This window comes from Amblyraja radiata, chromosome 13 (assembly GCF_010909765.2).
Source record: "Amblyraja radiata isolate CabotCenter1 chromosome 13, sAmbRad1.1.pri, whole genome shotgun sequence".
NCBI classification, from domain to species: domain Eukaryota; kingdom Metazoa; phylum Chordata; class Chondrichthyes; order Rajiformes; family Rajidae; genus Amblyraja; species Amblyraja radiata.
In genome coordinates this window covers 30,304,483-30,331,959 of record NC_045968.1, presented here as the reverse complement: position 1 = coordinate 30,331,959, position 27,477 = coordinate 30,304,483, and the positions used below count along the sequence as shown (strand labels likewise).

Below are 27,477 nucleotides of genomic sequence, written 5' to 3'. Positions count from 1 at the left end.
ACAGTATAACGTTTTTGGGAATCTGTTTTAAGCAATTTCAAATAATTTCTGAAAAGCAACAGTATATCACCCAATTTCTAAAGAATATTAAGGCATGATACAGTTTTTCATCCTCTCCTCAGGAAAGCTCCAGCAATGTTTGAATACTATCCAATAATTGTGTGGAAATACTGTATTACATTAATTTAACCAAGGCCTTTGACACTTATGCCTGTTAAAGAAAACAAGGGTAAGGAAGGAACCATGCCAAATTTTTACAACCTCTGGTTCCAGGATCAAGGGCAGAATATATATATATTTTTTACTGCAGATTCTGGAAATCTGAAATGAAAACAAAAATGCTGGAAACATTCAGCAAGTCAGGCAGCATCTGTAGAAAAATAAACATTTAATGTTTCAAGCATGGGATCCTTCACCATACCATCTGAGTATGGTGAAGGGTCAAATCAGCTGAGAGATAATTTTTCCTCTTCCATAGAAATGTGGGTGAATTTTAATGTACTCAACATAGATTTTAACAATGCATTTGACAAAGCCACACATGGAAGGTTGATCAGAAAAATAAAAATGCTGGGATACAAAAGAAAGTAACTACTTGGTTGCCTTTCCCTTGTATCTTTTACCAATATTTAATATCTGTGCCACTGATCCTTGAACAATTAATAAAATAAACTCTTTCAATCTACTCCATCTAAATACCAGCGATGATCATGTACATCTTAATTAAACGTTCTGCCAATCTCGAGTACTGAGACCAAATGTCAGGGGATCAGATCATGCAAATGACCGTTTCAACATTCACTCACCCGAATGCGATTTGAGCCCAGCTCTAACATTTCCAATTGTTCCATGTGACCAATGTTTTCTATTTTTGTAATTTTGTTGTTCACAAGAAAGAGCTTCTTCACTTTGTTCAGGCCCTCAAGAGCTTCAATTTTCCGCACTATATTGAAGGAGAGATCTAAAATCCTACATGGAAATAAAAGGAATCATGCAACTTCAGCTCCAAAGCACAATGAAGATGTCAGGATGTAGTGCCAAGACAAACTTACCTGCTGATGCCCCAAATGTGAGAGAGAAAAAGAGTAACACAAACATTAAGCCAGCATGAATGCTGTTGGTGACTGATCATTACTGATTTGGAAGAAAATGGTTTTCTTCTGTACAAATAAAAGTTTTCTGCTATTAGTGAAAAGGGACTTTCCTAGGATGTGGAGTTGCTCTGGGTGTCCCCAAGATGTACGAGAGGAATTAATCAACCTTCAACTTCAACGACAAGCGGCACAAGGGAATCACAGTGGCACAGCTGGTAAAACTGCTGCTATCTCACAGCGCCAGAGACAGAGTTTAACCTTGATCGCGGGTGGTATCTGTGTGGAGTTTGCACGTTCTCCCTTTGATTGGGTGGGTTTCCCCTGGGAGCTCCGATTTCCTCCCACGTCCCAAAGGTGTGCAGGCTTGTAGGTTAATTGGCTTCTGTAAATTGCCCCGAGTGTGGTGTGAGTGGATGGTAAAGTGTGATATTATAGAACTAGTGTGAACGGATCAATGGTCGGTATGGAATCTGTGGGCAGAAGGGCCTGATTCCATGCTGTATCTCAACAGTAATGACTATTCACTGTTTTCCAACCAATGTCGAATAAAGAGGCAGCTTCGGCAATTGGTAATTATTGCATTCTTACCAGAGAACTGGACTAAATGATGGCATTCATACAACAACAAATATATCTTAATACTTACTCAACGTCCTTTAATTCTTGAAGATTTGCTATCTTTTTTATTTGGTTGTCATAGAGATCCAGTTCTCGGAGAGTTATCAGCTGGTCTAGGTTCTCAATTGCCTTGATAAGATTCTGGCGAAGGCACAGCACCTGGAATAAATGAAGAGACAAGCAGCTTATAAGGCATTCCAAACAATGGACTGTCCAATGGCAACATTATATTTACAGTACTTGTGTTATATTCTAGAGATCATTTGTATCCATTGCATGCAAACTAAAGTACAATGTTGAACACAAAAGACAAATGGCATGATCCACAGTTAAAGAGATGGGATGGCACAAAAGACATGTGAGGGACTTTCATATTTTTGCACCGTTTATTGTCTCAAGTTATCCTAAAATCTAATGATTAAGAAGGAACTGCAGATGTTGGAAAATCGAAGGTAGACAAAATCGAAGGTAGAGATTCTTCTTCAGTTCGACCCAAAACGTCGTCTATTTCCTTCGCTCCATAGATGCTGCCTCACCCGCTGAGTTTTTCCAGCATTTTTGTCTACCTAAAATCTAATGAAATACTTTAATGGGAGCCAATTTTTGGAATGGAGGAACTCGGCAGCCAACTTCATGCCAAAGTGATAATGAACAGCATTTGCTTTTTCTGATGCTGATCAAGAGATGCGTTGACCAAAACGTTAATAATAAGGCCACAGCTATTTCTCAAAATATTGCAAAGCAATCATTTGTGTACACCTGACAGAAAAACAGGGCTCCATTTACAGGTTAATCTTAACACAACGCCTCCAAATGTATCAGACTGCCTTAGTAGCACTGAACGGGCAATCTAGACTTTTGTACTCAAACTCCAGCATGGAACCTGCAACCTCTGACTCAAAGACCAGAATGCCAGTCACCGAGCTACAGTTGAGATTCGCAAACTATATTAATCTATAATTCCAAGATTTCACACCTTATTTTTCATTGCATAATATACTCACTTTCAACCCTTTTCAAAGCACTTCAGTGAAAAAGGCAATTCACTCCTGAGCTCGGATAAATACCTTGTTCTAATGCTGCTTCCCTAACTTTCCATGGTTTGAATCCCAACTGTATCATTCTAGTGAAGATTAAAGGAATGGAAGATGTTTAAGAGGTACAATAGGCGTTGGCACATTCTCAGTTATGATCAGTACAGCATAGAATACCTTTGGAACTGAGCATGTGACATATCTAATTTTGCTTCTGTTTAGTTATTTTCAGAACAGATTTTATTGATGCTTAGTTTGAGTGAAGGAGGTTCAATCAGCAGTAAGCAGTTTTTCAGATTCTGTATCATACAAGTTCCATCATCTAATAATAACCACGTTCTTTCATATTTTTTGATCAAACGACTGTTATACAAGTTCCCATGTCATTATCTATTCCTGAATCCTCTGAAGATAATTTATTCAACAGCGATTTACCCCAAATCTATATCCTCTAATCAAGGGATAGTGACATAACAGTTAACCTCTGAAGACCTGAACTATTTTTTCTCTCTAGTGTTACTGCCTAACCTGCTGAGTATTTCCAGCATTTGGTTTTCATTTCAGGTTATCAATATGTCTCTATATTTAATACCAAAGTAATTGAAGCTAAATGTTGGTCATTCATTTACAGAGTGGTTAGCTGCGTATTTCCCTTTCACAGTAATGCTGTTTATAGCACATCATACTAAAAGCACGTTAAAAGACGGTTTCTTCTCACGATACTTAAAAGCAGTCTGTATAATTTGGAAAGTTCAGTTAAACTTCAAGGATGTAGAGACCTTTAACACCCCATGATGAATCCAGGATATCCAATAATGAGCATTACAATAACAATTGCATTGCAAGCTCAACACTTCACATCACATTTTCTTTTCAAATACACCTCTATTTTGTGGGCCTTAAAGCCATATCTATTTTGAGGTGGAAAAAGATTGGGATATATTTCTTGAATTATACATCAAATTGCTGCTTTATTCTTGTTGCATGGAAAGTTTTCCAGAGTGTTTTTTTATTGGACTTGAGTCGACTTCAGCTTCTGGCTATTGATGGATATTCAAGGTATAAATCAGCATTCCTGAGCGATGACCTGTTTAAACAAAACAGACAGCAACAGATCCAAATTTGGAACCCATTTCTGCACCAGTGATGTGTAACATACACAGAACACAGCGAAAAAGGATGTCAACAGCAAACATCATAAAGCATGGCTTAATGTAATGTTAACACTGTATTATATTTAAATGTTGATCTCAAACAGAGTGCCGAGTAGGAATGTATGAAAAGTTGGCAGTCATAGCATCCTAGAAACAAAGCAACAGGCAAGAAAGACAGCTGAAGAACAATCTCAATAAACTTTGTACAGATATACATTTCAAATATATTAAAGAGCATACCTGTAGTTGTCAAATTCTCATACACAGAAAAAGATAGAATAATGATAAACTTCAAAGATAAGGTAGAGGTGGCATTTTTATTCAAATCAAAGCACAAGCTGAAATACCGTTAGTAGTTGACCAAATGGATATGGAGCTTTGGAAGACAATGCTATGTTGCGCAGGAAAAAACACAGAACTAATGGCTTCAACCTTTTACAAGGGGTCTCGGAGAAATATAAATCAGCTGACCCAGGAAACTGTGGGTTAAATATCTTTGTTGATTGGCATTTGCTCCCGATTCCTCATGAGAAATTAGCCAGCATGCCAATGCCCTAACTATATCCACTGGCAAACTGCTATGAAAGGAACGTTTCCCAGGGAATACACCAAGACATTGTTTGGGTGAGGAAACACAAATATAAGGATGACAAAAATTCTAAAACTTAGATTAAAAAAAATAAATCAAAAGGCATCCATTTGGAAACTTTATAATCAGAAATCATGAACATTTTCCCCATTATATCATGAAGCAGCACCGACAGGATGTAAACACTTACTATACATAAAAGTGACAAAAGAATCAACAATTTCTACATTCTATTTCTGCACTAATATGTCAGCTAATCTCACCTTCACTTTCTTCAGTACATCAAATCCTTCTAACTTTCCAATTCTGCAGTGGTTGAGATCGACATCCTGGAAAACCACAACATTAACTACGTTAAAGTGAATAAAATTACTCCGAAATCGAAGATCATCCCAAACTACCAACATAAATCACACATGGAATAGAATAAAGTCCCGCTTTAAAATGGCCGAATCTCAAATTGGGAAATAGAGCGGTGCAAATCCTTGAAACAATTAGTGCAGAATCCTGTCAAGACCAGCTTCAAAATGGCATGCATTAGGATTTGGGTGCTTGTCCGAGCAATACTTGAAATTAAAATACAATGTCTACTATCCATTTTTTTTTTTTAATTATACTATTTAATAGGAATCTATATTTGCAATTACTCTTAGAGTTAAGAGACTAAGATCACCAGCATTGGCACACCTTACCCAGTCAGAAATAAATGACTTAATATACAACAATAATCAGATAGTTGCCTTTGTTTGTGTGATGCAGCACACCATTGAGAAAGAAACTTTTGCAGATGCTGGAATTTGAGCAAAAAACAAAGTGTTGGAGGAACTCAGTGGTTCAGGCAGCATCTGGAGGATATGTACAGATGACGTTTCATGTCGGGACTCTTCTTCAGACTGTTGGAGTAGGTGGGGGAAACCCAGAAAATAGGTGGGGTTGGGCAAATCCTGGCACATGATAAGTGAATACAGTTGAAGTGGTGCACTAGGGTTGCAACAGGTGGGTACAGTAAATGACAATGGAGATGAAATGGAGACAAAAGAATGTCAGGAAAGAAGAGGAGCGAAATGTAAAGTCAGAGGGAAGGATAAGCACGGAAGATGACAAATGGGAGGGGGAAGAGGGTATACAAGGATAAAGGGGAAATAAGGGGAAATATGGGACTCGAATAGGAGAAGCGCATGTGGAGAGGAAAGAGCAGAGTGATGAGGATATTGGGAGAAAGATGTGTGCACAGTTGGGGTGGAGGTGGAGGGGGTTAATTACTTGAAATTGGATAATTCAATGTTCATTTGGCTGTGCTGTAAGCTACCCAAGCGTAATATAAGCCATAGTTCTTCCAGTTTGTATGTGGCCTTACTCTGGCAATGGAGGCCAAGGACAGAAACGTCAGTACACCCATCATTCTGCTCTCATTCCCCCTCCTCCCAGAGGGAACAAGGTTAGACTTCTCATGGTCCGCACCTTTTACCCCACCGGCCTTCGCAGTCAACACATCATTCTCTGAGATTTCTGCCATCTTCAATGTGATTCCACCACCAGTCATATCTTCCTGTCCCCATCCCTGTCCACTTTCAAGAGGCCATTCTCTCCACAAATCCTTGGTTTACCCATCCCTCGCCACTGACCCAGCCCGCCTCCCCAGGCACCTATCTCGGAAACCACAGAAGTAACACCTGTCCCTATACCTCCTCCCTCGCCTCCACCCAAGGACCCCAGCAGCCCTTCCAGGTGAGACAGAGGTTGACATTTACCTTTTCTAACTTCCTCTGTTGCATTTGGTGCTCCTGATGTGGCCTCCTTTGTATCGGCGAGAACAAGCATCGACCAGATGAACATTTGACTGAACACATGCTAGGTCCACCAAGGAGCTCAGGGTGCTAACCATTTTAACTCCCTTTCTCATACTGACATTTACGTCCTTGGCCTCCTTTGCAGTAGCCTACAACCCAGTGGTATGAACATTTAAACCTCCAATTATAATTAATACCCCCCACTTTATTTATCTTGCCCACCCCATATTTTTCCTACCTTCCGTCACCCTGCTCCTGTCTCCTCCTCCGAATGCTCATCTCCCTATTCATGTGTCCCAAATGTCCCTGTTATACTTCCTCTTTCCCCTCCCCCTTGTCCCCTTACATACATCCCACCCCTCTGGTTTTATCTTTCACTCCTCTCCTATCTGACACCCTTTTGGTTCCTTTTCATCTCTATCCTTTATCACTTATGCTTCCCATGTGCCAATCACCAATCCATCCCCTTCACCTATATCCACTTATCCTGTCCCCAGCTCTCATTTCTGGCTTTCTCCTGGTCACTGAAGAACCCCAACCAAAAATATTGCCTGTCATATCCCTCCCTAGATGCTGGCTGAACCAATGAGTTCTCCATCTCTTTGTGCTTTTCTTAAGATTCCAACATCTGCAGTCGCTTGTGCCTTCACTTCGCCTCTCATGCAAGATTTGTGTCTCTTTTTCATCATCTAGCCTTTGTCACTTACCCTATCCATCTCCCATTCACACCTCCTCATCTACATCCACTTATCACGTGCCAAGCTTTTCCCAACCTCCCTTTCCCATCTTTCTTCCCTTCCTCACCCCATCAATCTGAAGAAGACCCGAAACTTTGTCTGTCCATTCTCTTCACAGATGCTGCCTGACCCACTGAGTTCCTTCAGATTGAGAAAGCATATGTGGTGTCAAAATAAGTCTCTGTTAACTGCATAAATGATGAACTATGGTACAGGCAGACAGAAACAGCTGAGTACCCCCACAATCAGATCACTAAATGCATCGAACACAGTTAAGAATAATTTTGGATGTTGCACTATGGATAATGTGGTCCGGACAGTTACACCACATTAGTGACCAATGACCTGACAATCTGCTCAAAGGTCATGGGCAAAGTGCTGTAAACAAGGAATCTTCAAGAATAACTTTGTCAGAGTGGGAAAGATTCATTTATCCCTTTGGGAAACTTTGACTTTTGCTACAGTCGGCAGATACAAAGTTATCAACAAAATTACCTCCCCTGAAATTACCTGAATGGAATAGCCAACCAACCAACTCATTTTGTAAACTAAAAATCAATTCACAGATTTCCTAGAAACCATGAATATTGAGATATTCAATGAGATACCAAAATAATCATGACGGCACGTTGCAACGAGGGATTTGATGCTGGAAGGGAGTGAACAGAAGTGCTATTAAGGAGAGGAGGTCAGAACTGGCCAGATGCTGCAAAGTTAGTCATTGCTCAACCAGCCTTGCATTCAAGATTCACGCAAGACCAGGAAGTGCATCAAGATGATCAATGAACTTTCACGCCCACATGAAGAACAATGTACTACTCTAACCACACTGGCACTCCAATAACTGCTTTATGTCAATTGCAACGCATACTATTTATGCTGCCTTAGGAAAGCAGCCATCGTAATCAAGTATCAATTATACTCCAGCCATTCACTCTTTCTCATTTCCTGTCAGACAAATTATACAAAAGCTAGAAAGCATGTATCACCAGATTCACGAACTGCTTCTTCCCCACTGTTATCAGACTACTGGGAGATCTTCTCATAAGGCAAGAGTGTAGTTCTGAACTTCCAACTTTCCTCATTCTGGTCCTTGCACTTTAAAAAGTCTGCCCAACACTATAATGCTGCAACATTATATTCCGTACTCTGGTATTTTTTTCTATGCATTGCCTGTGGTGCTTGCATCATGGCTTAATTGTACCCATGTAGAATATGAGTTGACTGGATGGTAGTTACATATTTTCGCTGTATCTCGGTACACATTACAATAATAAACTAATACCTATACGTTAAACCCTTAGTGAAATGAAGCTGCTTCAACAACTCCCTTACCTCTGCTTCTGGATCTAAAATGATGGTTTCAATATCAACAGGCGTGTCTGGTTCTCCTGGAATAGAAATCATTTTTTATGTTAAACCACTCTGATTGGTATAATTTATATACTGAAATAAAAAATAAAGGCAATGAAATTCTCTTCAAATAAAGCTTAAGAGAGTGACAATGAACAGACTGAACCAAAGTGCTCACAATATTGATGCCACATCTGGCCAAGAGATGTGTTTCTGGCCACATATTTATCTACTCCATTACCTAGACCAACATCTCTCGAACAATGTTTGACCTCAATCCTTCTCCAAATCTGGGAAATTAAAAAAATTAAAAGGAACATATGAACTATCTCACTAGCCGCATCTTAAAAAACTCTGGGATTGAGCCCCTCAGGACCCACAGCTCCACCAATTTGCTCAATGCCAGCACCCCATTAATTGCAATTTCCCCCAAGTTCTTCCCTTCCTTCCAATTCCCAATGTATTTTTGGGATATTACATGTTTCCTGCAGTGAAGATCTGAGATCTCCTTGCTCTACCATTATTGGCTCCCCCGGCTCAGTTTGTCCATTGCTCGTGTTGTAAACTTTTCTTTTTTTAATATAAAAACTCTTACTCTTTATTTTTACATGAAATACCTTGAACTATTAACTATATTAAAAGCTACTATAAATATTGCATGAATGCTAAATATCCCATTCGCTTTCGATTTCATATTTGACCCTTCTAAATGCCTGCATCTTTTCTACCCATAATTCCATCACCAAATCATCAGGCCACTTAATACGTTAGCCCAATCTCAAAGCTGTCGTCTCTTTTCCATTTCACTATATGCAATCTCAGATTTCAAGCATGTGATTATTTTTAAAACTGGCCCATAATAATTCTGAAAAAAAATTTAAACTCTTAACCTTCACGCAAAACATTCATAGAACACATTTCACTTTGTTTTCTTAAAATATTCTATCAAATTACAAATGTTACTTCCATTTGAGAGGGAGTCCAAAACGAGGAATCATAAATGCAAGATCATCCAAAAAACATTAAAGAATATTACACAAGAGAATGGTGAGAATTCTGCATTTGCTACCGCAGAGCAGTGAGAGAAATATCAGGAAAAGCAAAGTTGTATTTGCAAGAGAATTGAAGAAGAAAATTAGATGAAGACTGCAGAAAACTTGTGGTACATAAAATGAGTTGGGCTAAATGGACCAATTTGTGCTATAAATTCTACATTGTTCAACCTTTTCAATCCAGGCAATGACCTGTTATACAAATCTATATATTACTAAAAGTCTGATCTTGACCACTTCCTGTTGTTCTGTATATTGATTTTAGAAAAAACGCTGCCACTTACAGCTGTGATTTTTGGCCAACTTACTCAGAGTCCCCCTCCGCTGCGCAGGACAAGAAGATTTTTCCCATTGATGCAAAAGAAAAGTGGTATTAGTGTTTTAAAAATGTTGAGATTCTCTCTCCTGAAGGCCACGCCCCTTCCGGAGGGACTATAAAACCCGGAAGTGTTGAGTGCCTCAGTCAGTCTCTGCAAGATGGGGGAGCGAGAGGGTCATGTCTCTCAGTCTGAGCTGTGAATAACACTGAACACATGTCTACTAAACTGTGAGTCGTTTTACTGACCTGTCAGTGCCCTTAATGTAGTTTGAAAATATAGTTTGGAAATGCTAAAGCTGTGTTGCCTTTGGTTTGGAAATGCTAAAGCTGTGTTGCCTTTGGTTTGGAAATGCTAAAGCTGTGTTGCCTTTGGTTTGGAAATGCTAAAGCTGTGTTGCTTTTGGTTTGGAAATGCTAAAGCTGTGTTGCCTAATTAAAGTTGCCTTGCCTAATTAAAGTTGCCTTGCCTAATTAAAGTTGCCTTGCCTTCTATATAATTAAAAGTCTAATCTTGACCACTTCCTGTTTACGCTTTATATTGATTTTAGAAAAAACGCTACCAAGTACGGCTGTGATTTTTGGCCATCTTACTCAGAGTCCCCCTCCGCTCATCAGTTGTCGAGGATTTTTCCCATCGTTGAAATATAAGAGTTATTAGTGTTTTAAAAATGTTGAGATTCTCTCTTCTGTCAATCACACCATGAATGCCACACCCCTTCTAGTGGGAGGGGGGGGGGGGGTCACTATAAAACCCAGAAGTGTGGGTGTGGCTCAATCTCTGCAAGATGGAGGAGGGAGAGATCACGACTCGCTGTCTTTAGTGGCCTTGCACCCTGCTTGAAATGGTATGAAACTGCACTTGAATTTGGTGGCCTTGCACCCTGCTTAAAGTGGTAAGAAATTGCACTTGAATTTGGTGGCCTTGCACCCTGCTTGAAATGGAATTTCAAGGAATAGCCGTGAGTGAGAGCTGCCAGCACAACAGGCTTGAGTGACTGAGCCACCAGCCCAAGAATCCATTTGGCCCACAAGGCCCATACTAGCCCTCTGGAAACCAGTCCCTTCAGCCCACAACACCCATACTAGCGCTCCAGAAAGCACCCCCCCCCCCCAACTGGCCACCAATATTGGAATTGGTGGAGAGGTGGAATATTGTGTTGGGGGGCCAGCCCTCCCGTGTGATGCTGGGACCCAACGGGTCCCACTTAGTCTAGTCTATCTTATAAAGAAACAATTCCTCCAGCTTCAGCCACACATCATCCTTATTTACTCATCTCCTCATATAATCTATATTAATTTTCCTTTCACTCCTCCAGCCATTTGTTTCATTACTTTTCTGCACCATTGTTCAGTTAGTTTCTAGTTCATTCACTCCTTGTCCCTACTTCCTATCACATTTATTTATAAAGTAATGCCCTTCAATCACTCTCTTTCCTGTGATCTACATTTCTCTGTGGGCAAGCTTTTAGGTTGTGGAGAATATACACCATGGAGCACATGTTTATAGGCCATTCAAAAAATAGAATGTTTTTATCAATGTTTTCATCAGCAAAATGATTCAGACTTTGGCCAGGTATGGGTGAAATATCCCAAGGCTAAATTAACGCAGCAAGAGGCTTTTGGGAATATCTCTATTTATCCTAGGTCTCAGATGCTCTAATTTCCCCTAAACTGTCCCTACATCATTGTTTAATAGAATATAAAAGAGGGAAGTTTTGAGGCAACCGCACAGTGGCGAGGCCACAGCAACTGAGCTTTCATCTATGTATTTAAGAAAGATATGAGGTTGTGCAGAGAATGTTAACAAGCTTGATTCCTAGGCTCATTGTGGTTTAGGGAAATGATAAATGACTCTATTTAAACACGAATATGAGGGAGTGTTTCCTCTGTGGAGGTGTCCAGAACCTAGAGGCAGTGTTTCAGAATAAAAGAGAGCTAATTTAAACAGAGAAAAAAAGGAATTTCTTCTCAGAGGTTCATTAAACTCTGCAATGAACGGCCCATATAGCTGTGGTGGTGGAGTCGCTGAATATATTCAAGGTTGGGAAGAACTGGCATGTTAAACGACAGGGGTTTCAAGGTGCCTGGGGACAGAGTAACAAATTTATATTGAGGCACAAGGAACTGCAGCAGCTGGTTTACAAAAGAAAACTGGAGTAACTCAGCGACTCCAGCATCTCTGGTGGACAATGATAGGTGACGCTTCAAGTCAGGACTCGTCTTCAAAAATGATATTAAGGTTATGCCTGGGTCAAAAGGCAGTTAACAGAGAAATGGAAAGCCTATCAAATTAGTTTTAAGTTGCAGAGAGGGCTGGGGAATCTATGGATAGGTTAAAGGAATCTCTTTGATATGGTGAAACCAAGGATGTTGTGGTGATAGGCTCTTGGTGGACCCATCTGATTGTTCTCATTAATATGATTAACATATCAATTAAAAAATGGAGAGCAAAAAGAGGCATGTAAAAGCTGTGAAATACAGAGCTGCAGGAAATGCCCAGAAGACCAGGCCATGCTAATGCAAAGAGAAAACATACGATTGAGCTGCAGTAGAACTGGCCTGGTCAGATTTAAATAGAGAACGCAATTTATCTTAAATTGTTGAATTCCATAATCCAGAAGGCTACAACATAGAAGATGAGATGCTATTTCTCAAGCTTATGTGAGCTTCATTATACCAGTGCTGGACATCCAGAACTAGGTCAAAGTTAGAAGCAATAGGAAGATCAGAGTTACTCCTGTGGACTGAATGCAGAATGGGCGGTTCCATGAAGCAGTCATGCAATTTCCATTTCAATGTGAAGATCACATTGTGATGCACTCAATGCAGTGCACTGGATTGAAACAAGTGCAAGTGAATCACTTCTACTCCAGGAAGGATTGCTTGAGTTCCTGGGTGATGGGCAGTGTAATGAGGTGACACGAACACATATAAAGATACAACACATGTTTATTAAATCTATTTACAGCAAGGATCTGCAGACATTACATTTCCTAGCTGCTACTCACACTAACTAGCGTAGGCAAGCTCTTGATAATATAAAGCACATACTAGGCAGAGTCACTACTAACAAGCACTATAATTGGCTAGTATGAAATAGCTAATCTACATCTTTCCTAAAAAAAAAAGAAGCATCAGTGGCTAGGCAATATGGGTGGAATGTTAATAGCACATTTGGGAAAGTTTGTAAAATTACACAAAATCACCGTATCTAATGGGTGGCCTGCAAACACGTCCAGCCCGTGTGCGGTACGAATCCGCCTTCGCTCCTCTCACCGGGAGAAAATACCGGGGAGGGAATTGGGGAAACGACTGGCCACCCGACAGGCAGGGAGGGTGATGACATAGGCGAGCTGGTCGCCAAACGCTGCGGGAGGCCGCGGTGGAAACGTTAGTTGGCAGTGGGTCCGCGGGACCGACCGTGGGAGGGTATACGAAACGCGAGATATATGGATACGGAGTCGCAGGACGCGGTTCTTTCACCGGAAGGATATGTTGACGGTTTCGTCTGTAGATGGCTCTGTCCGCTTCAACTAGATAAGAGCGCGGTTCTTTAGCAGGGCCGTAGATGTGACCCAGACGTGCATGGCCCTGGTTGGTCTGGAGACGGACCACTTGTCCACGTGCGAGAAGTTGAAGTGGCTTGCTGGATTTGTCAAAGAAGCGTTTCTGTGTGGCACGTTTGAATTGTAGTTCTTTCTGGACTGCAGGCGGGGAATGAACTTGTGGCTGCAAAAGCTGCTCGGACACAGGCAGGCGAGCACGGGTTTGGCGAGACATCAGTCGTTGGGCTGGGGAACCCAGTATAGGATCCCGTGTAATGTTACTTAGGTTGAGCAGGTCCAGGTATACGTCTGACTTTGCAAGGTAGGACCGCTCCATTAGTTGTTTTGCAAAGGACTGCGGGAACTCAGGGCTGCTGGTAATATGTCGAAAGTCCCATTGTTTTGCAAAGTTTTTGAAAGCTTGGCTGGTGAACTGTCTGCCGTTGTCAGACAGAATACATGCAGGGGAGCCGTGCACGGATAGGTGATGCTGCAACTTCTCGATAACTGCTTCAGAAGTAATGGTTTGAAGTAAGTCAATTTCGAGCCAGCCCAAGTATGAGTCAACAAGAACCAGATAGTGTTTCCCATGCCATTCGAATATGTCGGTGGCTAACGTGGACCATGGGAGAGGAGGGACTGGGTGCGGCAGTAAAGGCTGCTTCCGCTGATGTGGTGTCAGGCTTTTGCAGACAGCGCAAACTTTGTTTTTTTCGCGTATGTATTTGGTCATACCAGGCCAGTAAAACATGCTTTGTGCCCTTTGGAGGGTTGCCTCCACACCGGGGTGGCTCCTGTGGATGGACAGGTGCTGTATTTGCTGCAAGTAACCTGAGAAAGTGCTGAGAGAAGGTAACGATTGGTGGAGATGGTAGAGCAGATGCTGAAGTCTCAAAATCAACAGAAGCTCTGGAATGTTTACAGTGGAGAGAAGGTGAAGATGTCCTTGGTAATGGGTCAGCAGTGTGAAGTTCTTGGGACTTCACCTGGTGGATGACCTGACCTCTACGACCAACACCACAGCAGTGATCAAAAGAGCTCAGCAGCGGCTCCACCCTCTCCGAAGCCTGACACCACATCAATGGGAAAGCAGGTCTCCCTACTGTTGATCTAAGGACCTTCTACAGGGGCACCATCGAGAGTATATTGACCTACGGCATCACTTCCTGGTTTGGGAGCTGCAAGGCTTATGAGCACAGGATAGTGAAGACAGCCAGCAGGATCATTGGTGCCCCACTCCCTTTCCTGTTGGGGATCTATAAGAAGCGGAGCATCAGCAGAGCCATCTCCATTATCAAGGACCCCTATCATCCATCACACCACATCTTCTCCATTCTGCCATCTGGGAAGAGGTACAGGAGCATCAGCTGCAAAACCAGCAGGATGCTGCACAGCTTCTTTCCACAGGCCATAAGACTGGTTAACGGACTGTGTCCCCTCCCCATATATCATACACCAACACATCTAACCTCGCCCATACTTTGACAGCTAGGCAGCTGTCAAAGCAAAGCCACTGTTCGGTCTGAATGTCTGTTTTTATTTCAATTTTAAGGCCTATTTTAGATATGGTAATTTTAATTTTTAAAGCTATATGTATTTATTCTGTTTTTATTAACCGCACTGATGGGAACTGATTGAGAAACAATTTTTTTGTTTCATCTGTGTATGTAAGTACTCAGTTAAAATGTCATTAAAGTAAATACTGAATACTGAAATACTGAATACTGAATACATTGAAGTGAACAAAAATTGTAAAGGATGATCCACAGATTGCTGTGGTCACTGGGGCAGAGTGTGAAGACATAGAACAGTACAGCACAGGAAAAGGCTTTCAGCCCACAATGTCCATGTTGAGCATGATATGACGACCAGTTAAACAAATCTCCTCTACTCTGACTGCCAATGTTCACTTTTACTGGGATTACAATCTGATCCCCCCCCCCCCCCCCCCCCCCCCACTGCTCAACTAACCCAGTACCACAAACCATGCCACCTAAAGTGCACACTCCTCTGGCAAACAGGAGGTAGGCATTGACAAAGTGGTAAGCAAACATCTGTTAAGAAAGGCGGGAGTAACTATGACTCTCTTCCGTGTAGGCGCTTGGGATCATGGTTACATGTAACTGCGGCAGATCTATGGGTTTATAAACCTCAGTGAGCCATACTCCCCCGCTAGGTTCCCAATGGAAATGGCTCGTTGTGTCACGCAGCTTCACCTATGTGGACGGTGAGACGGCTAAACTCACACAGGGGGGGCTGGTGGAGCAATGCATGACCCGCAGAGAAAAATGCACAAAGGCACACACCACGTGCTATTATGCCCCCCCCCCCCCCCCCCCCGGAAGGGCGTATTGGGTGACCAACGACTCCATAATTGATCCTGCAGTGGCCTTCCGTGAGCGGAATACTACACAATTCCTTGTTACCATCCAAGGCATGGAACTGCACAGTAGCATTGCAGTAGCATTCTGCGATTCGGACGCCCGGTCTTTCCATTGTAAGATCTGAGGCCTGACAATTGGATTTGCACAGATCCATGGCATTATGACTCAGAACAGAACTTAATAACATCCACGCACGGATCGCAATAATATCCAAATAGGGGAGGTGCGTGATGACCTTTTCAGGTACTGATGCCTCTATATCATCATACAAAATAATCAATTGAGCCCATAACATTCAGGTGGAAGGTAAAACTATCCAAAACAAAGCATTTTGCATATTGCCATGGAAGTGCATTGAAATTACATCAAATGGACCAGTCAAAAGATCATGGTCAGGCACTTTGGAACAGAATATATACAGAACATCAGAAAATCTATAGCTATGAAAAACACCCAGTAAAACTGCATTAAAAGGCAAGGTTTCAGTTTCATACACACCTTCAGTTTCGTACACACTCGTATTCTGAGATAACTCATCAATGCCTTCTTTCTTGAGGTCTTCTTCATCCCCGGACTCTTCGGATTCCACTCGTCGATCAACTGTCAAAACCCAACATAATTACTACAACCACTTAGAAGTGATCCTGCACACATTCATCAGGCTGCTGCTCCCAGCCCTCCACCTCATCTAATTGCCATCTCATATGTATACAATCTCATGGAATTCCCAATCACTCTCTGTTGGGAAACCTTCATCACTCATCTGCTCGCCGCCCCCTCCAAATAACCCTTCTTAATCTCCCCCCCCCCCCCCCCGTGGCCATGTTACGTCCACACCTACCCCATGAGCCGTCTTCACCCTTCCACCTTCAGAATAGACTCTCACTCACATAAGTATTGCTTCCCAACTATGTGGCACATCCTCCTTAGCTCCTGCTGCCTTCTCTCAATCCCTCAACTCACCAATCTCCCTGGCACATCCATTTTCCCACTGTCCATTGTCCTACTTTCCCTGACACTCCACCACTCTCCCCAAAGACCCTCATCCTCATTTCTATACCAGTCCCTCTCTCCTTCACACCCCTACCCTCTCCTTCCCCCAGCTCCCTTCCGCACCTCTTCCTAGCTCTCATTTAGCTCTTTCTGCTACCATTCACTCTCTTCTCTCCCTCTGACAGATCAACACTAACCCTGCCACACCCACCGATGCTTTCCTTCCACCTACTATCCCCAGATCACTCTCTCTCCTCCCTCCAGCACCATCGTCAATAGAACCTCATTACTTTCCCTAATGATCACCCACCCCATCTCTCCCTCTAGCTCGACTCTTTCTTATTTCCCCTCCATCACTGTACCCTAGCATTATTCTGTCTCTCAACTGACTCCCCCACCCCATTCCCCCAAAATCTATTCTCTTATCCAATCCTCCGATACCCTTCCCTCCAACCAACGCCACAATCCGCTACCCTTCCTTCCATCATCCCTCTTCTTGGTATGATCCACCCATCCCAATGCACCCACACACTGTCCTTGTTACATCTCAAACCCAGAACTTCCCTCCATCCATCCAATCCACCTACCAGTCCCTGCATTACCCTCCCACACACTCAGTCCAGCTGCCTCGCACTTTCAGTTTCCTCACACACTCCCCCATTCATGCTTATACCCATCCTTTCCTCTTCACTCTCATCTAACCCATCTGTCCACCACGCCCGCGTCTCCTCATCACTCACTCTCCATGGCCTGCTGGTCCGCTCCGTTCTCCGCCATTCTTTACTCCGCCCCAAAACACCGGAAGTGTGCTTGGATTGACAGTGCGCGTTGTTCAGTCGCAGCAGGGCCGGGCTCGGGCCCGTCCATTGAAGACAAGGCGGAGGCGGGCTCAGTGCGCCACCGCTCCACCCGCTCTGCGCATGGACACCGAGCAGTCAGTCACTGCCAAGCCCTTTCACTAAATCATAATAATAGTCATAATAATACAGTAATAGTCATAGTAATACAGTGTGGCCCACTTGTCGGCCAACATGTCCCACCTGCCCTCGTTTAGTCCCTATCCCTCCAAACCTATCCTATCCACGTATCCTTTGTTTCAGTGTGGGTTTCATCTTAATTTTAATCATCTCATAATTCGTTTTTTGATTTATATTTTCCTGCGACTTTTCATTACTTAGAAGGAATCATGGAATAACTGAAAAGTCTTGATGGAGGAGGGGTTCTGACCCGAAACGTCGTCATGTTCAGAAGCTGCCCGACCCGCTGAGTGCCTCCAAAAAGCTGGAGTAACTCAGCTGGTCAGCCAGCATCGCTGGAGAAAGGGAATAGGTGAAGTTTCAGGTCGAGACCCTTCTTTAGACTGAAGTCTTTCCTCTAGAGATGTTGTCTGACCCGCTAAGTACATCCAGCTTTTTTTTTGTCTATCTTCAGTTTCCTACACGAGTGCCTCCATCACTTAGTTTTTTTTGCTCATTAACTGAAATGTTCAGCAGAGACCATTCTGGCAGTTGCAACTAGTTTATCCCCAAAAATAGCTATTCTGGCGTATCCCACTTTTCAATGCACAACCCATAGCCCCAGATTTGCTTTAAATGTAAGGTAGACACAAAATGCTGGAGTAACTCAGCGGGACATGCAGCATTTCTGGAGAGAAGGAATGGTGACATTTCGGGTTGAGACCCTTCTTCAGGCTCAAATGCATTAAATGTAATGTGGATTTCTGCTTCCAATTGGTGAGCTCCCGGCTAATGAGAAAACTCTGAGGATATGTAGCAGCTTAGGTATCCTTAGCAGAGAGAGAAAGAAAGTTAATGATTTAGATCAATGACCTTTCATTAGAACTGGAAAAGTGAGAAAATGAGTTTGTTTTAAATTGCAGAGAGAATGGGGAGAATAAAGGATATATTCTTGATAGAATCAAAATCAAGGTTTCCGGGTTACACAATTGTTTCAAGAGATTCAAGAGTATATATTGATATTGATTTATTATTGTCATGTGTACCAAGATACAGCAAATAAAAAAAATGGGGGATGCTCTCCATTCAAATCATGAGTACATCAGGTAGTGCAAAAGAGAAAGTAAACAGAATGCTAAATATAGTATTACGGTATAGTCTTAGATATTTCCACCCTGGGAAAAAGATTCTGACTGTCTCCACTATCTATGCCTCTCACAATACTATATACTTCTACCAGGTTTCCCCTCCACCTCAGGCGTTCCAGAGAAAACAATCCAAATCTGTCCAACCATGCCTTATAACTAATAGCCTCTGCACCCTCTCCAAAGCCTCCACATCTTTCCTGTAATGACAACCAGAAATGTACACAGTTCTGAAGAAGGGTCCCGACCCGAAAAATCACCCATTCCTTCGCTCCAGAAATGCTGCCTGTCCTGCTGAGTTACTCCAGCATTTTGTGTCTACCTTCGATTTAGACCAGCATCTGCAATTCTTTCCTACACACAGTACTCCAAATGCAGCATAACCATCTTCTTTCTTCTTTACACTTATAAAACTCTGATCTTGGATGTGTGTGTATTGTGCGATGTTCGTGTGCAATCTCCTCGAAAACACGACGTGCTAACGGAGAAATATTTACATATTCCGATAGAGATTTACGCTGTGATGACAAAATCGCCTTATCTGAAAATTTAATGCATTATTTCTCGAGTTATTTATGAAAATGTTCTAAAATTTCAAATAACTTGGAAAATAAATACGATGATCTCACTGATGACGTCACAATGGCTCTGCTCCTCGCGGCCTGCTGCCCTATGTTCCACGCGCAGCGAGTGACGTCACCCTCCTCCCTCCCCCATCACCCCCCTGGTTTTTCAAAAGACGCAGAAAGAACGTGCAAGTGGGCTCTGTACCGCAGCTCCCGAGCGCTTCCGAGCGCTCGCGAGGTCCCAAGCACTGCACGCTCGCACCTCGGCTCGAGATCCGCAGTACAGAGAACTCCCGAGTACCGAGAACTCCCGAGCTTTCTCTCGGCTCCTCGGTCACTTATTTTCTCTCCCTCCTGGGCTCTCTCCCCCCCCCAGGGCTCTCTCTCCCCCCACCCCCGGGCTCTCTCTCTCTCCCCCGGGCTTTCTCTCCCCCCCGGGCTTTCTCTCCCCCCCGGGCTCTCTCTCTCCCCCCGGGCTCTCTCTCTCCCCCCGGGCTCTCTCTCCCCCCCGGGGCTCTCTCTCCCCCCCGGGCTCTCTCTCCCCCCCCAACCCCCCAGGCTCTCTTCCCTCCCCCCTCCCCCGGGCTATCTCCACCCCCGGGCTCTCTTCCCCTCCCCCCCCCCGGCCTCTCTCTCGAAGCATCCGAGAGCTGACATTGACCTTTGTGTGATAAATTCACCAAACCACTTGTCGGCACCATTGATGTTAATGCTGGGTTTGGCACTTAATGATTGGAATGTTCAAGTTCACAGGGCATTTTGATTAATTTGGTTGATATTATTTACTAACACAGATGTGGTTAATTATTAATTAAAGATTTGTTGTAACACCTCCTGCTGCAAATGTGACAGAGCATCAAGGAAGGTATGCAGAACCTCAACTCCATTCATCAGGAGCTGAAGGTAGACCCAGCATAAATGGTGAATGGAGTGCATTACCTCCCAACCCACTTACAAAGCTGGTTTAAATCAAAGTTAGACACAAAATGCCGGAGTAACTCAGCGGGACAGGCAGCATCTCTGGAGGGAAGGAAAGGGTGACATTTCAGGTTGAGACCCTTCTTCAGACCTGTAAAGTACAAACCTGTGGTATCAAACATATTTGGTCCCCCCTGTAATAGTGTCTGTCGGTCGAAGCTGAAGTCAAAGTAAGTCATCCTCAGTCTTGGTGGCTGTTAAGATGTAGCTTGGAAGAATGTCTTCTCACGAATGAGTTGTGGAAATCGGACCTATCCCAAATTTTCATTGAAGCAAGAATCAAATGAAGATGTTCATTATGGCTGTGTTGCTCTTGTGGGCTGAGAGCATCAAAGGATATGGACAAAAGAGTGGTTGAGAAATTTAAAGTTGAGAAAAGCCATGTTATATTTGAATTGCAGAATAAATTCAAAGAAAAATGTGTAATTTGGAAAATTGAAATGATTGTAGTCATTCATATTTTTACTGCTAAAAAGAAATCTTGATGAGTAAACAACTGAAATATGCTGAGATACATGAATCAACATTAGACACAGGTGAGGTGCCGGATGATGGAGGGTCTCTAATGTTGTGCCTCTATTTAAGATGGGCTGCAAGGAAAAGCCTGGGAACTATAGGCCAGTGACCCCAACATAAATTACTGAAGAGGATTCTGAGAAATATTTTATATATATATATATATATATATATAATATGCATGCATTTGGATAGACAGGGGAAGAATATGGATAGTTAACATGGTTTTGTACATGGGAAATTGCGCTTTTTACACAGAGGGAGTTGGGTGCATGGAACCTGCTGCTGGCAGGTAAGATAAAGGCATTTAAGAGACTTTTGGATAGGCACATGGAAATGCAGGGAATAGACGGATATGGATAATGGGCAAGCAGATAAGAGTTGGTCTTGGCATCATGTTCTGCACGAACATTGTAGGGTGCAACTTTGTTCCAGTGCTCTACTGTCCTACCAGAGACACTGTGCGACCACGTCAGAAGCAAAGATCATAGAGTGGAGCAAGATACTCCACTCCGACGTAAACCAATGCATTGAGGTGTAGTACGTAACGGAACGTCACGGCCGCCATTTGTTAATGCAAAACGCGACTTCCGTTATGCCTCCCACTGTGTAATCCGCTCTATCATCATTGGTATAATCAGTGTTGTAGGGAACAGTGTTTGATATAGCTCATCTATCATCTCACATATTTTAGTTAATTTTATTGTAAATGTTTTCCCCCTGTTCCCTCATTTCCCTCCCATCTTTCCTCCCCAGTCCCCTCCTTTGCATAGTTTCCCTTGCATTGTATTGTGCAGTTTCCCTTCTATTGCTTGAACACACACTGTGCACAAAATTAAACTTATATATATATTTATATGAATGTGTGTTTGTGTGTGAGAGGCAAGTTATAGATAAATACATTTCCTTCTCATGGATCAAAAGCAACTTTGATTTAAAGCATCACCATCACTCTCTATCTTATTTGTAGCAATGTTACAAAATTTTGAGATTTTAAAAATCAAGTCTGCAATTTATCCCATCAGATAAAGCATAAAAAGAAGTTTAATTTGACACCTAATTCACTTTCATATCTCAAGTATTTAAAATGTTATGGCCATTTTCATACTCGGAAATTAGCATCTTGTTCCCTATTGATTTTCTATGGACATAACAAAAAAGCTGTGATCGTGGACAGTCAAAAGCACATAACTTTCTTAAAAATTAAGAGAACTGAATGAAATTTTCAGTTATCATAGATTGAAGCATTCTGAAACAAATATAAAATAATCTTACTTGGATTACTTGGATGACCTGAAATTAAAGCATATAATTAGTTAGTTACCCAATTGTAGCTAATTTCAAACTTCAATTACTAGATCTAAACATCTATCCATTTCTTAATAAATGATTAACATTTTTAAATAGCCTAAGTGTCCAAATAATATTCACAAATAATAGGCCAATTTATAGGCCAAATGGAAGGAATTTAGTGTTCAATTGCTGTAAATTAAAGTCCATTTAAATCAGCTTTCTAGTGGGATCCTGTGAACGCGCTGATTTAGAACGTTCACATTGCGGTAGATTTGTGCCCTCAAATGCCCAGAAAAATACTGCGGGATATAATGGGGCCCAAATTAGCTACTCGCAACATTAAACTTTGTATAAAGGGATCTTAAGAAGCCCTTTTTAACGTAAAAATAAACAGCCTACCTTCCGTTTTCTCCTGTATGAGATCCGGCCCGTTGTCGGGGGTTTAGAGGTTAATTTTTAACCTACTATAACAAGTAAAGAAAGCCCTTAAAACTAAAAATAGCTCCAGCTACGGAATCTTCCAGCGAGTTTTCGTTAATAATTAACTAGGCTGAAAAACCTCGATTTGAACAGCCTAGGGAAAATCGCGCTTTAAACCCGCCCCCCTCTAAACGGTGCCAAAATCGCGCACACGGGCTGAGACAGATTTTCAGCGATCTTCAGGTAGGCTTTGCAACATACCTATTATTTGTCAGATGATGTACATAAACCATAAAGGCAATTATATATATAATTATATACATATAAATATATGCATATATATTTATATATATATTTACAAAGCTGCACACAAAATTATGACATATGGAGTCAAATTTCCAATTCCTTGACAAGCACTTTATTGGGTTCATGACTGACATAGTATCAACAACAAATGTAGAAAAGATAGCACATTGATGACAAGTTTTCAAAAATGGCATCAGAATACACAAAATCATTTTGTGTAATGGTTGTCGCGTGGTGTCCACCAGAGACCTGGTTGGCACAGTAAGTAGGCATGTTACAAAACTTACCTTCAGCGGCGCTGCAGTTCTGCCACTGGCCATGTGCGCGACTTTGGCGTCTTTGAGGGGGGGGGGGTGGGGGCGGGCGGGGTTAAGGGGTTAAATTGCGCTTTTTCTCCTGCCTGTCCGATATATATCTTCTCGGGCTGATAGCTAATGCTGAAGAAATGTTCCAACTGCCGTTCTGTTAAATTTTTTTTTAAATCGCGAGACAATTTAAATCAGCGTTGGAGTAAAATAAAAATCCGCTTCTAATGCCGTCAACGCCAATAACGGGACGGATTTCCCGTACGGGACAGCTAAAGGAAAGCCGTTTATTTTACATATAAACGTGCTTCTTAGGATTAACTTAATCCAAATTTTACTTTGCGAAAAGGTGATTTAGGCCCCATACGAACCGGCAGTGTTTTTCCTGCCGATATGGGGTTTAAATTCACCGCAACCATAATGTTCCAATCGATCGCGTTCCACAGAATCTCACTCGCAAGATGATTAAAATGGCCATTAATTTACGGGAATTAAACACTAAATTCCTTCCATTTGGCCTATAAATTCATGACAATGAGACTTAAAAATCATGTTATATTGTGAATTCTTGTGTGAATGTTATTTGGACACTTAGGCTATTTTAAAATGTTAATCATTTATTAAGAAATGGATAGATGTTTAGATCTAGTAATTGAATTTTGTAATTAGCTACAATTAGGTAACTAACTAATTTTTTTTTCGTTTTGTCTAGTTACGTTTTTGGTTTTTAGGTCGTGTTTATGTGGGGTGGGGGGGGGGTGGGGGGTGAAACGGGGCTTGCTGTCTCTCCCTTCGGGGGAATACGACCTTTTTGTCGTATCCCCCTTCTCTGCCTCCGTCTACGCTGAGGCCTAATGGCGGAGCTGGCGACCTCGGGACTCCGGAGGCAGCTGACAGGACTCGCCCTGAGCTCCCGTGAGGGTGGCCCAGCCCGGGGCTGGAACTGCGCTCTCGTGAGAGCGGCCTGGCGAGGGGCTGAGAGACTTTCCCGTGAGGGGCTGTGGCCCGTCGGAGTGGCCCAGCCCGAGGGAGAACGGCACTCCCGTCGGAGTGGCCCAGCCCGAGGGAGAACGGCACTCCCGTCGGAGTGGCCCAGCCCGAGGGAGAACGGCACTCCCGTCGGAGTGGCCCAGCCCGAGGGTGGAATGGCACTCCCGTCGGAGTGGCCCAGCCCGAGGGTGGAACAGCATTCCCATCGGAGTAGCCCAGCCCGAGGGAGAACGGCACTCCCGTCGGAGTGGCCCAGCTTGAGGGAGAACGGTACTCCCATCGGAGTGGCCCAGCCTGAGGGAGGAACGGCACTCCCGTCGGAGTGGCCCAGCCCGAGGGAGAACGGTACTCACGTGAGGGCGATCCGGCTCGGGGCTGGAACGGTGCTCCGGTGGCTGGGACGGCGTTCTGGCGGCGGTGACCTGAGTCCTGGGTTGAGCCGCGGGCCAGCGGCTGCGTGTGCTGGACTGGATGGCGGCAGCTTCGACCACCCCGGGCCGCGGTGTTTGAACCGGCCCGTTTGCGGGGTTCGGTGAGCCGCGGGACTGTTGTGCCATCGCCCGGTGGGGAATCGCCTCAGCGCAGAGGGAGAAGAGGAGGGAAGAGACAGTAACCCTAAGATTTTTGCCTCCACCACAGTGAGGAGGTGCTTGGGGATACACTGTGGTGGTGTTAATTTGTGTTTATTGTTGTTTATTATTGTATGATTGTATGTATATGCCGTATGACTGCAGGCACGAAATTTCATTCAGACCGTAAGGTCTGAATGACAATAAAGGTATTCAATTCAATATGCTTTAATTTCAGGTCATCCAAGTAAGATTGTTTCATATTTGTTTCAGAATTCTTCAATCTATAATAACTGAAAATTTATTTCAGTTCTCTTAATAATAAGAAAGTTATGGGCTTTTGACTGTCCTCGATCACAGCTTTTGTGTTGTCAGTGGAAAAGCAATAGGGAACAAGATGCTAATTTCCGAGTATGAAAATGGCCATAACTGAAGATATGAAAGTGAACTAGGCGTCAAATTAAATTTATTTTTATGCTTTATCTGATGGGATAAATTGCAGACTTGATTTTTTAAATCTCAAAATTTTGTAACATTGCTACAGTAAGTGCACGTTTTTCTTATTCCTTTCTATAGAAATATAGACATGGAACAATAAAATTGCAAACACCATTTCCACTTCATTCACCTGATCATGTAGTAGAATACTGCATCCATCTGAGTGGACACCGCATGTGATCTAGACGGTACATTACCTTGTGGATCTGAGCTCCGCTCTATAACCCTCTTTGCTATAACCTTTGGTCAGAAGGTCGGCAACCGCCGCGCCCTTTGACCTCGCCTGCTCCTGCCCATGGTTACGGGAACCGCGCGTTCGTCTCCAAGCAAAGCGGCCCGGCCTGAAGTCCCGCCCTCGCCGACCGGCTATTGGCTGCCAGCGGCGCTCTACCGCAGCCTCCGCAATCCATTGGGGAAGCGCTATGTCAATCGTGACGCGGAGCCAATGGTCTGCGAGGGAATTTGGCGGTGAAGCGCGGGACGGAAGAAGATGATGGCGGTTCGGAAAGTAACGGCAGGTAAGGAAAGACGGGAGCGCAGGCTGAGTGGGGGGTAGTGCCGGGTGGCCGGTTATCAGTGCGTCACCCAGGGGCTGATCGAATGGAAAGAACTGAGTTTAACTCGCTGAGAGTTACTGTACCTGGCCGGGGTGCTTCTCGCTGTGTCTCCCACTCCCAGGCTTCCCGGGTTGTTTGTTCCCTGGCCCGGCTGCCCACCCCCACCCCAACCTGAACCTGTTTCCACTGGTACACCCCATTCCAGCACTGAGGAAGACTTACTTAAACACCGGTTTCCGTGGGTCCTCAAGTGGCCGATGAGGCCACGTGGAATCTTTAGTTTCTACCACAAGGGATGCTTGACAGGAGAGGGAAATTGTCAGTTTGTGAAATGATGGACTCCCGCTCTTTAATTTGGGGTTATGGGAGTTCTCGGTGCATTGATTCTGCTCCCAATGTCATCTTGAATTCTTCATTTTGAGTTGCCGCCCGCCAGTCATTCCCAGGAATTCTTTTCCAAAATGGTCTGGAGGGCATTCTTGAATCGTAGCTGCCTGGTAGATCATGAATTTTGTGCCGGGTACGAAGTCTTCAAACACCTTTTAATTCAAGCAACTGCAGGTTGTGCCAGTAAATTATTGCAATGGTGAATTTCATCTTTGATGTTTGCCTTTATTGAGAGATCTTTCCAAGATATGGGAAGAAGTTATACTATTATTGTTCTCCAATGTACCTTTATTGTCAGATGGCAATGTTGTACATCAGAGGCAAATAGGGATGTTGACTGCAAGGCCCATCCTCTTGTCTTGAAAATCAGTCTCCAACTGGGTGCAAACACCCAAGTGTCGTCTGAGATTGAAAATGCTCTGCAAGCCTAATCAGTTTCTCATTACCCCTGCATGTTAGTTTCACTTGAATAGAGGCTGTTACTAGGACTGTAGTGCTTCAGTTATAACGAGGCACTAGAGGCACACTTCAAGCTCCTTTGCTTCGGGGTAAAAAGCCCCAGTCTATCCCGAGCCTCATTATAACTGATGCAGGGCAGTGCAGGGTACAGTACAGGGCACACCTCAGAATAAAAGGATGTACTTTTAGAAAGGAGATGAGGAATTTATTTAGCCATAGGGAGGTGATCCTGTGAGTCAGGTATTTAATTAGTACGGGTGTCAAATGTTACAGGGAGAAGGGTTGAGAGGGAAAGTTAGATCAGCCATTATTGAATGACGGCATAGACTCAATGGGCTGAATGGCCTAATTCTGCTCCTATAAGATGAACTTATAAAGGCTAATCAAATGTTGAGGACCATTCATAAGATGAATGGTCACAATCTTTTTCCCAGGGTAGGGGAATCAAGAACTCGAGGGCATAGGTGTAAAGTGAAAGGAAAACGATTTAAAGGTGCCCGAGTGGTACATTTTTCATACAATAGGTGGTGGGTATGTGAAATGAACAGCAATAGGACACTGTAGAGGCAGGTACACTTCCAATGTTTAAAATATATTTGTACATGGATAGGAAAGGTTTAGAGAGACGTGGGCCAAATAAAGACAAATAAGACGAGCCCAGGAGACAACTTGGTGTGGATGACTTGGGATGAAGGGCTTGTTTCCATGCTATAAAATGGCCTTTCAGCTTATTAGAGGTAAGATACTGTATAGCAAATCTAATTCCTTGTATGTTTTTACATACTTGACTGATAAATTAATTACAATAAAATCTAGCAATACACTGAGATTGAATCTATTCCAGACCTATTAGTTGAGATCATGATTTGC

General features: G+C 43.2%; 2 protein-coding genes across 8 annotated transcripts in view; one reads left to right on the top strand and one right to left on the bottom strand.

The window, feature by feature from the left end:
* The window catches only part of ppp1r7 (protein phosphatase 1 regulatory subunit 7), a 33,134-nt gene extending 15,514 nt beyond the window's left edge, over positions 1 to 17,620 (bottom strand). For 2 of the 4 annotated variants that reach the window (XM_033031609.1, XM_033031612.1), the window contains exons 1-6: positions 17,403 to 17,530; positions 16,168 to 16,269; positions 8,352 to 8,407; positions 4,753 to 4,818; positions 1,741 to 1,871; positions 807 to 969 (exon numbers count right to left, since the gene is read on the bottom strand). In XM_033031609.1, the coding sequence (XP_032887500.1) occupies positions 807 to 969; positions 1,741 to 1,871; positions 4,753 to 4,818; positions 8,352 to 8,407; positions 16,168 to 16,269; positions 17,403 to 17,439 (555 nt within the window). In that variant the 5' untranslated portion in view covers positions 17,440 to 17,530. Of the gene's footprint in view, positions 1 to 806; positions 970 to 1,740; positions 1,872 to 4,752; positions 4,819 to 8,351; positions 8,408 to 16,167; positions 16,270 to 17,402 lie in introns of all 4 variants that reach the window. The other 2 variants (XM_033031610.1, XM_033031611.1) reach the window with 2 other exon arrangements.
* An 8,006-nt stretch (positions 17,621 to 25,626) lies between these two features.
* The window catches only part of pask (PAS domain containing serine/threonine kinase), a 47,515-nt gene continuing 45,664 nt past the window's right edge, over positions 25,627 to 27,477 (top strand). For 2 of the 4 annotated variants that reach the window (XM_033031605.1, XM_033031603.1), the window contains exon 1: positions 25,670 to 25,722. The gene's annotated coding sequence lies outside the window, so the exon portion shown is untranslated. Of the gene's footprint in view, positions 25,723 to 27,477 lie in introns of all 4 variants that reach the window. The other 2 variants (XM_033031606.1, XM_033031604.1) reach the window with 2 other exon arrangements.